Source organism: Cavia porcellus, unplaced genomic scaffold, assembly GCF_034190915.1.
Source record: "Cavia porcellus strain 051 isolate PalLab524CR breed Dunkin Hartley unplaced genomic scaffold, mCavPor4.1 scaffold_14, whole genome shotgun sequence".
NCBI lineage: Eukaryota > Metazoa > Chordata > Mammalia > Rodentia > Caviidae > Cavia > Cavia porcellus.
Genome location: NW_026947497.1, coordinates 18,307,412 through 18,326,471, shown reverse-complemented (window position 1 = coordinate 18,326,471; position 19,060 = coordinate 18,307,412). Strand labels below are relative to the sequence as shown.

Below are 19,060 nucleotides of genomic sequence, written 5' to 3'. Positions count from 1 at the left end.
AGTCGTTTCAAGATTTATCAAAAATATAACTGCATTGAGCTTTATTAATTCATTTTACATTGGCAAAATATAACATTTGAAATTACTTTATTAACAATTCAAAAATAGGATTTTATTAGCTATATCAAAAGCATAGAGCATAGAGCTCTGTAAGTTGTACCTTCTGCCAAATGCTGTTTGATTAAAGCTAGACTGATTAGACTTCTGATTAATTCTGCCTTTGATAGATTACACTACTTAACTGATAAATAGACTGCTTCCATTTGGTAATAATTCCCAAGTTAGGATGACAAAGGACAAGCTATTTGTCAGTAAAATTGGGAAATCATTCAGAGAAAGAATCAAGAAGCTATTCATTTTATCTCTAGTTACATCCAGCTAATAAGTTAAAATGTGTGATTTGTACTATATATTCTATTTCAAAAATGTTAGAAACAATTTACTTTATTATTTATTGAATCAGACTTTGAGCTCATAGTAAAGATTTTTATTGTGGAGAGAAAAAGGAACGAAAGAAATGGAGTTAAGATTATTATGTGGGGAAGGGTGGTGGGGCCTTCATAAGCCCACCTGTCTCCTAGCATGCTAGTCAGCTTTTGATCAGAATCAGTTTAAAAACAAGAAAGGTGCATTTTGGCTCAGAGTTTCCAAAGTTGCAGCCCATGGTCACTTGACACATTGCTTATGGCTTATGGCAAGGCAGGAATGCGTGGTAGAGGAAACTGCTCACCTCATGGTGGTCATGAAGCAGAGAGAGAGAGAGAGAGAGAGAGAGAGAGAGAGAGAGAGAGAGAACTCAGAGTCTTACAGTCCCCTTCTAAGAAATGCTCCAGTGGGCTAACTTCTTCCCCACTTCTCTAAGGCTATCCTATCTCCCATTATTATCATAGGCAAGGCACCAACCCTTTTCCAGTGGCATACCAGGAGGATGAGATAAGAGAGTGATCCTTCCAGGCTGCACATATTTGGAGCAACATTACAGGCGGAAAGGAGAATTATGTTGTAATGATTTACTCAAGTCAGATATGTTGGGGGATGGCAAATTGAAGGACCAGCCGAGTGACCAGAACTTCAGCTGCGGCAAATGGCATCCAATGTGCTTGCACCCACTGGCCACATGGCCTGCAGACCATGTCCAGCATGTCCTTGGGAAGATGGTAGACAGCTCAGCCTCAGCTCTGCTGCCTAACTTGACAGTAAGAAGTCAGAGCCTATGGTGTCTTGCTAAGCTTTCTGGGTGACATGATCCTGTTCTGTATCAGCTGGCGCATAAGGACCTTAACCTCCATGATTCTTAACCTCCGTGAGGCTAGAAGTTAAAGTTCCCTTGATATTTGCTCACATGTATGTGTTCAGTGCACACAGTTCTGAGAGAGACATGAATCAGAGTCAGTGTCTCTAGTATTATACACTATTACGCTCACGTTCTCTCTTTCTATCCTACTGTGTCTGCCATGTGTATCTCTGTAACGTGGCTTATGAACAAGGGGAAACAGTTAGTAAGGAAGAGGGGTGAGGATTTCCGTTCTGAGAAAATGCTCTTAACTCCTCCGATCTCAGCTCAGTTTGAGTCTCTTTACTTTTGAAATAAATGATCTTGCTTTTTTTCACCAGTCATTTCAAGGCATTAACTGAAGGAGGAATTTTCTAATACATGCTTTAGTGCTGTTTATTGTAAATTGGATTTTTATCAAAGATAAGCATTATACATCCTTCCAGGCAGAACTGTAGATGTTGTGTCCAATATCTGAGTTATATGCCTTCTTGTGATATTCTCAGGAAAAGTGCAGACTTTTTGTCTAGGGATGAAAAAGAGGCAGCCGTCTAAAGGACATACACAGGTACTTCTCTCTAGACTTAGTGATGGTCTGAGGTCTCAGAGAGCCTTTCTTTCATGAACGTCACTGAGAACAAAACCCCATGGACTCAGTGGACTCACTGGCTTCTGGTAGTTACATGAAGAACAGAGACTGAGGCGTAATGCAGACAAATTGAGAACTACTTATTCAATGCATCTCTCTGATTTGAGATTCTAGAACATTTGAGGGAGAACAAACATTTTAACATCATAAATATACCCTGATTTCCTGTGGAAACTTAAGATAGTGATTATACTTGCAGTATATTTTGAGAGAGACAATAAATAAGGGAACTATAACTTCAGTGACATTTGTATATGAAGTATATAGATACAAGCATTTGAAAAATAGCAATATGTATAAGTAAGCCATATCCATTTGGGTTTTTAAACCTCATCTGCAAACTACAAAACCCCTACCCACTGTGAGACTCTCAATATGCCAGCCAAGAGTCACTCTAAGAATGTATGGGGGCCATACTAGGATCTCTCTTCAAAGGAATCTTGGGAAGGAGGGTGATCTTAATCACTGATGCTCATACTGTGATTTTCATTGACTTGCCTGAAATTTCCTCTTATTCTCTTAGGGCTGTGTTTCTGTAGTTGATCTTGTCTTAGGTTGTTCTCCTGTCATTGACAGTCGTCATGGTGCTTGTTACTCACGGCTTCAAAAAAGTTGGTCTTACAAATGTAGTATGGAAAGTAAAGCTTCCCTTTTTCCTGTATAATTCATATATTTGTGTCTGTGATTAAAATGTATTTGTTTATGTATTTAAAATAGAAAACTGAAATAAAACATTTGGGTATAACAAGTGCCTAAATAAGCAACTCCAGGTGATTTCTTATATAACTAATTCAAACTATATTTTAAAGTTTTTGAAACAGCAGTATTGGGTGAAGTAACAGGTGCCAAAGGTGATTCACTGTGTAAAAAGAGATTGTATTTATTCAGACTAAAGGGTAAAAGCACTAAAAACATATGTTTTTAGGACCATAAAGAAAATTCAATGTTTTTCCTAATAACTGAATATTCATTCATTGAAATATATTTTTTTAAATCTTTCAAATTGCACTTCTGGCACAGTGGTAGAAACTTCATATTCCAGGGGAAAGAAGGCATCGTGAAGAACAATGTTGGATAAAATAAAACGACAAACATTTGGGCTTTTTAAAAATGTGACAATGATCCCCAAGATCCAAAGGAAAAAAATGGAGCAGAAACCCAGTGTGGTAGGCTCAGACTAGGAACATGGCACCTGTAGAGTGTTCGCCAACACTGATAATCCTAGGACTTAATACTGTTATGATTTTCTATGTCAAGCTACGGCAAGGTAGACTTACACACAGCATAATGTTGGGACCCTATAAAGGCCTTGCTCACAATCATTTGGCAAATGCTGGTGCTTAGGACATTGAACTGTTTGGAATAATTGCTGAATGCAAGAAAAACATTCCCCTTACGTAACCACAATCCTTTCCTCACTATGTTTGGAGTTCAAACGTAAAATACTTGCCTGACCAGAAAATCCCAAGGCAAGAAATAAATTTAAGATGGTCTTTGATTGATAGCATCGCGGGAGTGCCTGGAAGAAGCAAACACAAATGCAGTCTGGAGGGGCTTAGCCTCAAGCCCAGGGTCACAGAGTTTGAACAGATAAAGACCACCAAACATGAGCTCACAATTTCAGACTCCAGGATCACACAAGGAAATAAGAGCTATGAGCAGGAGACAGAAGAAACCACAAATAGCAGACCTAGACTTCCCTAAAACTTGAGATAATGATTTATCAGATAAAGAAAATTATATAAACACCTAGGATGTTTTTAAACTCGTATGTACCATGAGTAAAACAAGGAGATTGTATCAGAAAGGAAATGGAATAGGAAGAGAAGCAAATAAAACTTCACGAAATGAAATATGATGGCAAGAATGAAAGCTCAACTGCTCCTATTAAGTAACAAGCTATTACCAACTGAAAAAAGAATTGATCAACCGATTCTAATGAAATTATAGAAAGGGCTAAATAAAGCCATGCAAATGGTTAAAAAAAAAAAAAAGGAGGGGGGTTCAGAGATTAAAAACAAAAAAAAGGATGAGTCAATTGCCTACCTAACTGGATTTGTAGATTTCTTTCAACAGCAAACAAGAAACACAATCATTTTCAATCAAATGAAAACAGTTTACCACTTTGGGAAGTAATATATAAGAAAGTAAAGAAAGTGTTAAATGTTTTTAAAACTAAATGACACCAATTACATAAAATAGTAATGATTCCATATTGAGCATTATCATGGACTGAACGTGTTTTCCCCAAATTCGTATTTTGAAATCCTAACCACCAGTGCAATGGTATTATATAAATGTCTAGGATGCTTTCAGATAGCCAAATAGAACAAGTGAAAAAGTAAGATGTGATGCAGTTATGAGGTTGGAGCCCTGTGAATAAGACACTGAAGAGTCCAGAGTTCTTTGTTTCCACCATATGAGAAAAGGCAGTCCACAAACTCTCCCACCCCTCAAAAAAAGAGTCCCTCACCAGAACCTGACCAGCCTGAGCATGGATTTTTAGTCTTCAGAAATTCAAGAAATAACTTTCTATTGATAACTTTCTATTGATAACACCTGATCTATAATATAGTATTTCATTCAAGCAGTGTGAGCTAAGACTCACATTAATAACAAAGATATAGTATAAATACAATAATACTATACTATAACTTATAGGGGTAGGAACGTTCTGTAGTATATAAATTTTTCAGTAACAGAGGAAATACAAACTTAAACATGACAATAACTCAAGATAGAAATGGAATCCATAATTTCTAAAATATAGGAGGAAAATAATCTAAAGCATGAAAGAATATTTATGGAAAAAGACTAGAAAATAAGTAGGATAAAAACAATGCACAAAATAAATGTTAGAAATAGTAATACCAGTAATCACAAATGTAGGGAGACAAAACTTGCCTTCTTTTTTCATAATCCTTGAGTCACAAAAGTCTAGATTTTAAAAATCTGGTTGCATGACATTTATATGGGCCACTTCTTATACATAGGATATAAACTGTTTGAGAGAAAAATGTGACTATTGGCAAATACTAAATTTGTAAAGCTTTTATAAATGTGTTACAATTACATGATTTTTAAGATAAAAAAGGATTATTGCAGATAAAAAGTTCACTTCACAGTGATGAAATACTCTGTTTTCCAAGAAAATGAAACAGCCCTCAACTTACGATGCTTTGACATTACAGTGGTTCATTCAATAGAAATTGTTCTTTGGATTTTGCTCTTTTTCATGGTGATGATGTGCAATAGGTAGGGTCTCCTCTCGGAGTGGCACAGACACTAGCAGCCAGGAGTCTGTGCTCAGGAGAACAGTCGGCCTCATGATCATGAGGGTAAACAGCTGACACTCCATAGTATCGCTATGCAGCCGTGTTGTGGGGCTGTGATATTTGATCGCTTGCATATGTTAGATGCATTTGGACTTGAGAAATTTGCAAGTTTATGCAAACATAGCTTCTGGGTAGTTGCGGAGCCTCTGTAGTTTGTAAGATTGAGTGATAGGATTATAAGAATAGATGCTGGAGTTTATAGCTTATTAACTGTATAGTTATTTGATCTTGCTTAGAAATGTTAGAGATGCAATCTCTAGTTTCATCCTTTAGAAAATTGCGCTACCCCATATTCACCTTTGCATGTGCAAGATGATTTTTTAAGATCTAAAAACAATGATATTTGTAAAAGGGAAAATTGGAAAAAACTTAAATAACCATCACTGGTATTCCCACTGTACTACATCCATCAAATGTAATACTATACAGCATTGAAAGTGAGTGAACACAAGGAGCTGTATATTTCACAAAGTTAACATGAGGCCCATAAAGATAATGCGGACCAAAAATGATATTTCAAAAGAGCACCCAAAAAAATACATGATATTATCTGTACTTTTATTTTTTATTTTTATATTTATTTGTTTATTTATTTATTTTGTGTTTGTGAGACAGAGTCTTACTATGCAGTTTGGGCTGGCCTTGAACTCACTGTCGCCCAGTTTTGAACTTGCAGTGATCCTCCTGCCTCAGCATCCTGAGTGCTGGGATTACTGGCATGTGCCACCATGCCCAGCTGTGCCTCCTTATTTTTAAAAGACAAAATAATACTGTATCTCCCTCCATCAGACATACAGGGTAAAAAATAAGAAGAAGAAAACATAGAAAAAGGCCAGAGAATGATAAACTGCACATTTGGGAGAGAGGTTATCCCTGCAGAGGTGGGAGGTGTGCGGTAAGGCTGGGGACCAGCTGGCACCCTGTCTCAGTGCTGGAGTTCTTCAGCTAGCTGTTGGGCACATGCAAGTCCATTTTGTTACTTACACACTGTTTTCTAAGTCTGAAAAATGTTTTAATACTAAAGAGAAATACAAATGTATGTTAAGAAATTAAAATTTACTTATACTATCTCAGTCTAAAAACATAGTTATAATAATGTTAAAAGATATATTTGAGAAAAACTTGTTATAAGTTTCCTAAAACCTATACAAATCTTTTCATTGATGTACTAAGTAGTAACTTAGTGTGTTAATCAGTTTGTTTCACAGTTCTTTACAGGCCAGAAGGATGGTGGTGTGTTTGAATTTCCAGTTTCAAAAATGGCTAAGAATTTAGACACTTTTTCTTTTCCTTTTCAGAGGTATCTTTTCCTTAAGAGTTTGAACAACTGTTTAAAAAAAAGTTTTTGAAAAGCAATTTTGTTTTTACAAAAGAACATTTTACCAGAAAAATGTCTTTGGTCATACACAATAAAATACATAAATCAAAGTTGAGCTGTCGCTTCTTAAAACTTACCCCCAAATTGGTTGAAATGTTAGTTCTGAAAGTTTAATTTCCAGGAACCTCTATGATACTGTAAACAATTAGCACTGTTTTGACGAGGAATCATCAAGCTTTCTTGGTTCAAGATACCTTGGAGTCCCAGTAAAATTTTATGGTATCCTAAGACCAGAAAAATGACTGACCATTGAGGGTAAGAAGTTAGATTACAGCAGCCCTCAAAAAACAGCTTTCCAAAGGTAGGAGGCCCAACGATATGAGCAAAATTCCACGGTGCCAATGGAAGCACCCTCAGCTAAGTTTTCAGTTTCCAAATGTTGATGATTTCTGTTTCTCCTGAAAATTTGAAGTAACTCATTACTTGTGATTTTGCCATGGGACCCTGCAGACCTAGGTAAAACGCCCTCCAGCCTGACACCCACCCAGTGCAAGAAGGGCTCTGCATTTACTCATCTGCTCTCACCCATGACTGCAGGAGAAGCCGTACAAATGCTCAGAATGCAGCAAAGCCTTCAGCCAGAAGCGGGGCCTGGATGAGCACAAGAGGACCCACACTGGAGAAAAGCCTTTCCAGTGTGATGTGAGTTTGAATTCTCTTTTCTTTCTTTAGTGTCCTGCAGTAACAAGGGAGTGTGTGTGTGTGTGTGTGTGTGTGTGTGTGTGCGCGCACACGCACACACACATGCATACTGTGCACCCTCACACAGCCAGGTGTGTGTTTGGCTGTTGCATATCCAGTCTGTGCGTGTTAATGTCTGACACTGTTTGTAGCTTTTACTTGCATAATCCGTGTAATCAGTTTACACTTTTATTCATCATGGTTAACTGGCAGCAAATAAAATCTGACTTTTTTTTTAACATGTTGGCACCATTTTAATGTCATTGAGTTGTTCTTCTCAGGTGTAAATTCACATAGTTTGAGGCAGCTTTTGTATGTGTTCCCAAATCTTTGACAGTTTAATGACAGTTAAACCGAAGATTTGGTTCGTCACAGATATTACTTACTTATTAAATTCAAACAGTGAATTTCTAAAATACATATAAATTCCTTTATGTAAAATAATGCTGTGTTGAGATTTTCTGCTGATGACATTTGAAAAGAAATGGAATTATAAGTGTTTACATTATGTTTAATAAGAAAAAGTACTACTGTTCTCAGTAAATTTAATCTGATTAATTTAGGAGAAATTCTCAGCCAGGGTGTAGGAATTCTTTTGGGAGAAGTTGACAGTTGACAGAGAATTGACACAGGTGTTTGGGAAGGCACAAGTAGACTTAGTTTTGACACATAAATATCAAAACAAGTACTAATGTAGCTCAAAGTGAGAACAAACATTCAAGTTGGACTCTGTGATACAACGCAGCACGGACTCTGTACGTGTTGAGAGGTAGTCAAGAAAATAGTCCCATGAGTCCCAACAGAGACAGCTCACAGTCCCTGTAAAAGGAAGCTCACGGGCACTAGATATTGGCCTTGTCTTTCCGTGAAATTTCGGTGGTGAGGTTAAGGCAACAATGCACTCCCAATGGGCCTGCTCAGAAAAATATCTTTATTAACAGTGAACTTTACAAGAAAGACCCACAGTCTAAAGAACTGGGCATACACTGAGCTCTGTCTGGACCACAGTCTCAGCTTAATAATTTCAGTTATTTCAATTAAATGATGTTCTTACTGGAAGCATTTTTTATAAAGAAGAAACTATTTAAAGGACTTAATTGTATATCTGCACAAATAACCAATATGGGCCTTAAGTATTAATAGTGTAGCAACATCTTTGTACCTTTAATACTTCATTTACCTATGAGGAATAATTTGTTGAATATTTCCTTAGGTAAACCCAACAGTGATGTTATTAAGCTATCATTTTACTTCTATGAATTCAAAACACTCTGATCATCATCTGTAGTGCAGACTCATGTATGTGGTAAACATTCGTATTTCTGAGTGTCCCACAAGTTTCCTGCAGTGCACCCTGCTCAAGAGCACTGGCTGTCATTGTTCCAGGTCCTCATAACTGCCTCCTTCTTAATCTATTCACCTGGATTCTGATCTCTCCCTGCAGAAAACACTTAGACCCATTGCTGGCTTACAGTTCTCACACCTGTTAACAGTATGTAGCTCAGACCTGCACCCTGTCTTACATACACGATTTCCTGTGTCTGTGTTCTCCACCCTGTGTACCCTACCAAGGGGATATTTTTTGATGAATTTTACATAGCAAAACCAATCATTTAAAAATGAAAAGTTCAGTGTCTTTTAGTATACTGACAATGTTACACAACCCCCATATGTGTTTTGGTTTGCAATGTTTTTGTTGCACCAAAATGAAGCTCTGTATTCATTGAACAGTTAATGTCCATTGCCCTAGACCTTGGCAGCCACAGTCTACTTTCATTTTTGTAGATTTACAGATTCTGGATATTTCTTATAAATGAATTATACAATATGTGACCTTTGTAATTGGCTTCTTTTAGTTTATTGTACTCTAATTTTATTGTAGTAATTACAGTAACCGATTCTTCATTATAGCTGGATGGTATTCCTTTGTTGTTTGTATACAGCAATTCATTTATCCACTCATCCATACATCCACAGTTGGGTGGTTTCTTCCTCTTCACTACCATGAACAGTGCTATGATAAACATAGGTATACCAGAATTTGTGTGAGTACCTGTTTTCAGTTCTTTGGAGTGTATACGTGAGTGTGGAATTCCTGAGTCATATATAGATTCTGCATTTTAAGTTTTGAGAAACCCCCATGCATACTGTTTTATACAGAAGCCAAACCATTTTACATTTCCACTGACAGTACATCAAAATTTCAGTTTCTGCACATCTTTGCCAACCTGATTTCTACTTTGTTTTTAAATTATAACTATCTCATTGTGGACTATCTCATTGTGGTTATGTATACCTTAAGTATAGTATGCGTTGGCATCTTGGATTTTTCCTAGTTCCGAAGTCTTGTCTTTTAGTAAAGCTGGTTAATACTTTTATGTTATCGTAATTTATATATTTTATAATCATCATAGTTTAGTTTTTTTTTCTCTGATTTTTAATGCAACTTGTCTTTGTTACTTAGTGACTTTAAAGGTATATAGTCAGTTCCTAGTTATAATTACCAAGCTTATACTTATGGCCTATTCCCAAAGAAAAATGTCATTTCCTAAGATTAATTGGGTAAGTTATGTTTATTCTGGTAAATTACCCTGTTTGCTTGTAAAACACATGGGCATCCGAGGGCACTGCCATTCATTAGAATAGCTGCTTTCTTTCAACTCACATACAGTGGCTTTTGATTCTTTCTTACTGACATCAGTCTGTTCTTTCCAATATGTTGATGATACTTTTTTGGTAGAAAAGATGAGAAAAATTACCCACTTAACATTATCAAGTCTCCACAATCTTATCACTCAACAGATTGTTGTTTTATTTTGCAATCCTGTGTGGTAATCACCATTATTGTCATTTTACAGGTGAGAGAAGTGAAGTTAAGAGGGTTTATTTGTTTGTTTTAATTTCCTTAGTAGTGATAGTCAGAATTCAAACTCAAGTTGGGTGTTCAACAAATAATTTAATAGAATGCACGTGTGAGTAAAGCTGACCAGAGATCTGTTCCCTCATGGAGCCGAGACTCTAGTGAGTAGAGACATAATAAATCATAAAGTAAATAAATCAGTTACACTGTGTGTCAGAAGATGACAGTGTTCTGTAAACAATAAATCTGAGCAACAAAAAGGTATCCAGAGAGGCATCAATTTTTAAATTGGGATGGTGATGCAGGCTTCCTTGGAAAGTGATCTCACTCAAAAGCTTCCATTCTTTCTGCCACACTATGCTGCCACCTACACGTAAGCTGAAATATATTACTTTTGGATTAGTCCTCATTCTTACCTAGTTAGAATCTCATGCTTTTGACTTTCTTGTTGCTGTGAATGCAAGTCTTTCTTCCTCCTAAAACAAAGCACAGTTTTTATTTGCCATACTATTTCTGTAAGCCTCACCTCATTCAGAACTCCAGCTTTCTTCACAGTACTTTTACAAGCAATTTCCGTTCTCATTATATTCATTATGCTTTCCATGGTGTTTTCACAGTAGTTAAATGTGCCTAACTTTAGAATGGATGTGCTTTTGAAGATTTTCATGTAAATGGAATTTTTACAAATAACGTCATGCTTTGAATTTCATTTCCTTTTATAGCTTTTATTATGCTATGCATGTTCTGTGTTAACTTACTGTTTTTAATTACCAGGTTGTATGTTGAGCCAGGTGGCAATGTGGCAGAGCTTATATGAAGCAAACTTGTTACATTCTTTAGTTAAACAAAGCTTATAATAAGAAACAAAAACAAAAACGGAATAGTGGATAATAAATGTTCCTTTACTATGCTTGAACTAGCATGCACCATCAACATCACGAAGGGACTGATGTGAAGGGATCACTGGTGAGAATGTCTTGTGCCATTTATGCCAGAGACAGAAATGCCATATAGACCCTGAAGCATTTCACTTACCAGGTTTAACATGCATTGCACACTACATCCATCACGTGGAAGGTATGATTTGCAGGACGCTGCTTCTCTAGAGATGCTGCAGGAAAGAAAGGGTGATTGAGGTGCAAAGGATACAATTAAATGAAAAAAGTAACTTGGAAATTTAATTCATTTCTTCACCCATTTGTATAGATGTTAAATTTCATTTATTCTGAGAACATTTGTTTTCCTTAGCTCTGTGAATACATACATGACAGCACGTTAAATAATGTCTGTTGTGTAAATGGTAAGTTGGTGAATCTTCAGGTCTTCCAGTGTAATGTGGTTGATATCTTTGGATCTTTTCTAGGTTTGTGACTTGGCTTTTAGCCTGAAGAAAATGCTGATCCGACACAAGATGACTCATAATCCCAATCGTCCGCTGGCTGAATGCCAGTTTTGCCATAAGAAGTTTACAAGGAATGACTACCTCAAAGTGCATATGGACAATATCCATGGTGTAGCTGACAGCTAGTGGTAGCTGTAAAGCACTTACACCATTCACAAGGGCTACTAATATGAATCCCAGCTTTTTCTCATCTGATCAACATAACAGAAATAGTCAAAAGTAACTTACTGATCTCAAGTTCTTATTTGTTTTCCATTGGTGTCTATAATGTACATATAAAAAAAGAGAGAGACAAAGTATTACTTTGACCAAGAAACACTACAAACAGAAAAACTTCTGTAGCTTTGCAAAATACCATTTGTGTTCTGTCATAGAAAATGGAGAAAGGATTCATGGCTCTCTTGGCTATCTCTCTGTAATTAAGTTTATTGACATATTTCCCCATTAGGCTTTATTTTATTATTATTTTTATACATGTGTATATCTCTGTGTGTATGTGTATGCACACTTTCAAATACTGATTATTGCAACCAGTTATTACTAACTTAAATAGAAGTTAAGTTATCCAAATATTTCTTTGCAAATAAGAGTAAGAGTAAACATTTTCAGTCTCAAGCATGGTAGCATGATAAATACTTGCTATTTTATGAAACAGACCAAGAGTTTCTCTTATTTAATAGTTTCATGCAACAAACGAGCTTAAAATAGAGATATTTAAGAATTAAGACATCTATTAAAATATTCTTTGTGTTAGAGAACTCTCAGGAATCATTATTTTATGCATTACTTATATTCCGATACTCATGACCTAGAATATTTTCATAAGATCTGGATAAAAATAACTATAACATTTAAATATTCATCAAGCTGCCCCTCTTGAGTTTATACTGTTCTATTTAGAATTAATGATATACAAATATGTGGAGCTAAAAGTAGAAACAGAATAAGTTCTCCATATTTGCTGGCTGAGACTAGCAGGACAATAGTGTAGCGTTACCTCACTAGTTATGACAAACATAGCCTTTACCCTCTCACTCCATGAAAGCATACAGTAGATGTTGTGTGAGTATAATAGAGTCCTCAGAGCATTCACATTTCATTTTGCAAGGGATGTTTTCCAGAATCTTGGCAGTTAGTGACTCTGAAACAGTTTTGAATTGTCCTCAGTCATCCCACATACATAGGATTCCAGTATAAAAAGTAAAGATCTGGCAATGGTTATGATGGAAATTGTCATTAATCCATAAGGAAAATGAGAGCAAGTGCGTAATTTCTTCTTTAGATTATATTTCAGTAAAATACTTGACAGCAATATACAATGAACAGCTTAGGGAGATGATGATGCAATACACTCTTACAGTGTTGTCAAAATGAGCTAGAGTCATAAAGGTGAACATGTTAGAGCTTTCAGGATTACAAACAACCTGCTGCCTCTGACCTAGAGGAATCCAAAAGCCAAAAAATGTTAAAGTGAAACACAACTCATGAACCCCTCTAACTGGAACTTACTGAAAAGAGAGGTGTGCACTTTAAAGGAAGTGGTTTGATTATAACATGTTAGGAGAATAGTTATCTGAAGACACAATTCTTTGACCTTACAAACCTCGTTTTAGATTATATTGATGTCCAGCTTCAGTTTCAAAAGAAACATAAAGATTTGATATAGATATATTTAAAGCCTGTAAAAATTCTAAATTTAAAATTCATCAGAGGTAACCTTTAAAAATATAAACCCTGAAATTATAATTTACAAGATGGATATATGTAGTATTTTAGTATCTGATATTAGAGATTGTATTTTATAAAAATAAATTTTGGTTCTGTTTTGCACTGTTATTTGTTTCAACAATATGTTTTTAGAGCAAAGTAATCTTTAGTTCACCATGATAGAGTGCTGGATATCATTTGAGTATGAAAGGAAAGCTGTGAAATATGGTAGTGTTTGTTATTTAAGTGTCCTCTGCTTATTCGTTTGGATGCTGTCCTTGCTATATGGGATGCCCATGCCCTCATTATGTATTGACTGTGGTACTTTAGAGGAGGGCAAGTGGAAATCTTGGATAATCTCAGTGAGAGTCACAATTCTGGGACTGCTGTGAGCTTCCCTTAGAGCCATGGGATTAATCCCCGTGCTGCTTCAGGGTAAAATGACCAGGGAAAAGTATTGAGTCTCACCCTGCTCTTGGCCTGCGGGCAGGGAAAACCTTAGAAGAAAGAGAGGACTCTCAGAGCATCATCCTCTTCCAAGTGCTGAAAGCAGAGCCGGTCCTCAGCAAGCAATCTGTATCCTTTTATCCATAAGATGATTTTTTTTATAAATAGTCACAAGCATACTAGCATTTGTGTGCTGTCACTTTGGAATTGTTTGATAGTAACAGAGGAAAATGTTTTTAGGCTTGATTGACAAATCACAAAAATAAATAGTCATAGACAACTATATAGACCACCTAGAATGCAGGTAGTTTTAAAAGGTAACTTTTTTCTTTCCTGCTGTGAAACATTTTAGCTCAGGTACTTTGCAGATAGCCAAACTCGACACCTGTATAGTCACAGCTAAGTGCTTTAAAAGGCATTCAAATAACGGGCATAGATTCAGGTATCCTTTTATAATTGCTATATTTTCTTTTAGTATGTAAGATGTTTGTGTGCCTTGAAGTTTTTATTTCAAAATCACTGGCTTTTCTTCTCTTTTCTTTTCTTTCTTGCTTTCTTTCTTTTTCTTTCTTTCTTTTTTTCTTTCTTTCTTGTTGCTTCTTGTTAACTACATAGAAAACATAAATGTATTTGTTGATGATTAATTCTTGGAGTTCCACAGAGTAGTTAAAATGCTACTTTGAAGAAATGAATGTCTTCTAGTGTCAGTATGTGTGTCTGCCTGTCTGCACTGCCTTTTAATGCAGTGCTTGCCATGCAAGTGCATTTATTTGCACATAGCTCTTCTGATCTGTTGCAGCCACGGCATTGGCTGGTTGTAAAAATGGATACAGAGGATCTTGGTGCCTTAATGTAAGAATTAAATTTGATGTGCTGCTACTCCCCCACAACTGGAAGGAAAGCACAGATAATAAAAATAATCCTTTTATTCACAAATGTAAATCTTCCTTATGCAAACTCATTCTGGGTTGGGAATGTATGGAGGTAGACAGGTAAGACAGAACTAAAGTCTTACCATTAATACTGAGGTTTGTTTGTATGCATAGAAATAGAATGTTTGTGAATCTAACAGAATGCCAATCACATTTTTACTTTATTACAAATTTATAATAAATGTACACAAATCTCTGCCACACTTGGTGTTAGCATTTTATTTTACTATAAAACTGAACTTTTAAAGTTCTACAGTAAAATTCAAATGAATGCTTTAAACTTGTTTGTGGTAAAAGAAGAAAGTATTTCATTACCCCCAGGCCTCATGGTGTTATAGTTTGTACTTGTAAACATTGCTGGGTCTGGAGAGTATCGTTGTGTTAATCACTCTAGTGCTATGACAAAATACCTGACACCTATAATTTAAAGGAAAAGAGGTTTATTTTGGCTTAAAATTTACAAAGGTTCAGTCCACAGTCCACTGGATGTACGGCAGAAAGTCCTGTGGCAGAGGGAAATTTTCCTCATAATGTAAAATTGCTTAACTCACGGCAGCCAGAAGGCAGAGAAACCAGAAGGAATGGAAAAATAGCACACCCTTTCAGATCATATCTCCAGTGACTCATCTCTTAACAGCACATTTAATACTGAACTCATCCTATTTGAATTCACTGATGAGTATAGTATCTCTGTGATCCAGTCACTTTCCAAACACATGAAACTTTTGGAGGACATTTTAGATCTAAACAGTAACAATTACTAATGTCACGCCAAGTCAGTCCCAGGACAATACGAGAGCACTGTCTACGTCCTTCATCTCCTTCTGGACATAGCTAGAGCAACATGTGAAAGGGAACATCATGAAGAATCAGCAAAGTCAGAGGTAACAAAAACAGTTGATAATAAATGACTGATGCCGATTGCTTCTTTGAAAGGATATTCCATCATTTTGGTGTGCCTCTATCTTGTGAAGTATCCTTGATACAAGGAATAATCATAGTCATCTTGTGTCTCTAAGTAGTTGAATTACAAATGATGCATTCATTTAACTTTGACCTCTGAGAATTAGAAGTTCTAAGCCTTTGGCGCTTTCTCAACCTTGATGAGTTTGCAATTAAAATTCCGCTACTATGTCAGATTGCTGATTTTTTCTATGAAAAAATAAAAAGCCTTCAGTGTGGAGCATTCAATGTAATTCATGTCAAAACATGCTGGATTACTTGTCCATAAAATAGTAAAGAATGCAACAACTACATCATACAAAAGTGGTGCTTCTGACCTGGTACCCAGGTGTCTGCCTCCCTTTAAAAATCCTTAACATAGTGATAAATATAAATAAATGTTTATATTTATTTACACACTACAAAGTATTATTTCCTAAAATAAAAACATAGTTGTTAAATATTTGATAGTGCATTTAGCTCCTTATTTATTCAGATTTTCAGGAACTTTGAGATTTTATTCCTTGTTTCCATGCAAACTTGGCTGTAAGAAAGTGACATTTTTTTAAATGTCAGTGATTTATATGCTTAACATTGGAACTATTTAACCTTGATCATAATCAATGCAACAGTTCATATGAAATATCACTTTCCTATAGAAAAACTATACTTTGAATTAATTACAGAAAGTTAAAAACTAACCATTTGCATCTTGGAAAGAGTATTGTAAAGAATCTCAGGTCACAGTGGATAGTTGAATCATTCATTACTTCACTTTTTGATGTTTTGTCTTCTAAAGAGAAAATCTAATAATGATTTTTCTTTAGTTTCTCTACTATCTTTTACTTATTATCGAATAGCATATCTTTTTTAATTGTGCTGTGATTACTTGAAAAAAATAGATGTTTTTGGATAAACAAATAATGTTAAAATTTCTCACTTTTCATCCTTTCTGGCAGCACTGAGCTGAATGTTTTCCAGTCTGTGATGGTAAGTTTTCCTACCTTTCAGTCTGGTGACATTTGGATGTCTGACTAGGCTTCTATTACAGTCTATACTTAAAAATACATATATTGTTATACCCCTAACATATGCAGTTCATCACCACCATGTGTTAATCCGATAAAAGCCTGGTGTTACGGGTATAACCCAAGACCCTTTTCCTTTGTATAGCTCTAACTGAATCAAAGTAGCTGTAGATTTACAACTGAAAGCAGAAGAGATACTTTAAAAAAGATTCCAGCAGCTTTGAGATCAAGGATACTATACATAATGTAATTACTAATTGCTGAAAGCTAAATGAATCAAATACTGAAATTAACAATTGAATTGATGTGCTCCCTATTTATTCATTAATATTTGATTTTAAAAATCCAGCTTGTAAAAATAGAAAGTACAGTAATGAGATGTAAAAGCTTCTCTATGTACCTTACTTTCTAATCACAAGTAAGATTAATGTTTGCAACTTACTTTTCCATGTGACAAATATAGTACAGAGCTCTCTTCAAAAAATAAGACAGTGTCAAGTATAACTGTCATTGTCACCTTCAGCCTTTATGCTCTTCTCACCTGAAGTTCACCTGTAATGTAGTTTCAGCTGTTGGGTGACTTCAGTATAGTCTCCAGTTGTGCCATTATCTGTGTTTTGAGAGTCTGAGTTGGTTTTGTTCCTGTTCTCAAATTACAATACATAGGAGATTCAGTTGATCATTTCTTCTACAACTATAAATTGTGAAAATCATTCTTAGACTAAGTCTTTGAGTTGAACAAATTGATTTTATACTAAGAAAAACTGTTTATGGCTTTTTCCAAGCTACTGATCTTACCCCTAATTTCCCAAACTGATTACAAAGGATATAGATGGTTACTTATGGCAGAACTTGAGAGACAGAGTACATGGATGGTACAGGGCCATTGGAATGAAAACAGGAATTCAAAATCTAATTCCTACAAGCCAAAATAGTCCCAAGAAAGTACAAATCTGGGCCCATACTTTTTGATTTGAAAACATTAAAAAGTAATAAAAAATTGTTACTGTCATTAAAAACAGACATGTATATAAAAATGGAATAGAATGCATGATTTGCAAATATACTCTTATGTATATCAGTAAATGATCTTCAACAAAGTCTTTAAGACTGTATAATTGGAAGGATAATCTCTTCAACAAGTGATGTTCGGAAAACTAGGTGGAAAAGAATGACATGCAATGCTTACCTCACAGCATACAGAAGAACACCATAATATGAGTTCATTCTCCGTAGTTTCATGCACCCAAGGTCATCCAAATTTGAAAATATTAAGTGAAAAATTCCAGAAATAAACAATTCATAATTTTAAATTGTGTGCTATTCTGAGTAACATGATGAAGTCTTGCACCACTCTGCTCCATCTTGCTCAGGTTGTGAATCATTCCTTTGTTAAGCATATTTACAATGTATCAACTCCTAGTACAACAGTCATTTAGTAGCCATATGGGTTATCATACCATTGTAGTTTTGCAGTGGTTATATTTGAGTCACCCTTATTTTACTCAGTGGTGCAAAGTACAGGATTAATTATATGTTCAAAGAAATATATGAAAAGGTGAAAGCTCCCAAGAAAGAAAAAATTGTATGCTGAGAATGCTAAGATTTACTGTGAGTCTAAGAACTTACCTACATTTAGGCCATAGTATATATAAGGTCCACTATTTTGGATAATTTTGGGCATCCACTGGGTATTTTAAAACATATCCTCATGAGAAAGAATCTTCGTGTAAAAAATTTCATTAAAAATGAATTAAACACCTAAATGTGGCATGTGAAACTAAAACTAGAAAAAATATATGGAAGAAACATAGCATTGAACTTAACAATGATTTCTTAGAAATGATACCAAAAGTAGACCTCTCCTCTTTTAAATTGTGAGTGTTATGTATTTTGTCCTAACATTTAGAAAGCGGGATAGTACAGAAAAGTGGTATGGAAGAAATGAGGTTATTGTTGTGACTATACTTGGTCACAAAGCCTGTGGAGGGTTTATAGGTAGAGTATGGAAAGGTTTGGAGATGAGGGCTAGAGAAACCCGGAATCCTGTAAGTAGAACCTGGTGGGCGCTTCTGCTTAGCATTCAGAAGACCACAATGCTGCTACGAATGCAAACAATAAAGACCAAGCTCAGGAAGATTTTTAAATGGAAATTGAACTTGTGTTTCTGTATCTTTCATTTTTCTAAAGAGTTTGTCTAAAGTTTGGCCATGACTTGAAACTTGTGAAATGCTGAGCTCCAGAGCTATTGACTAATTGATTTGGCAGAGGCTAGTTAAAGCAGTCCAGTGTTAAAGCGTGGTGTGTGTACTGCTGGCTGTTTTTGACAGCTTTTTAAGAATTGAGAGCAAAAAACAACAGTATAATCTGAAAATTTCACATTTTTGTCAGAAATCAGGCGCATGTAAAGTTGGAGCAAAAGAAGA

General features: G+C 35.5%; 1 protein-coding gene across 4 annotated transcripts in view; it reads left to right on the top strand.

Moving 5' to 3' along the window:
* Prdm5 (PR/SET domain 5) overlaps positions 1-14,865 on the top strand; it is a 173,294-nt gene extending 158,429 nt beyond the window's left edge. For all 4 annotated transcript variants that reach the window (XM_063260715.1, XM_063260717.1, XM_063260718.1 and 1 more), the window contains 2 exons: positions 7,173-7,277; positions 11,540-14,865. In XM_063260715.1, the coding sequence (XP_063116785.1) occupies positions 7,173-7,277; positions 11,540-11,704 (270 nt within the window). In that variant the 3' untranslated portion in view covers positions 11,705-14,865. The remainder of the gene's footprint in view (positions 1-7,172; positions 7,278-11,539) is intronic.
* The last annotated feature ends 4,195 nt before the right edge of the window (positions 14,866-19,060 follow it).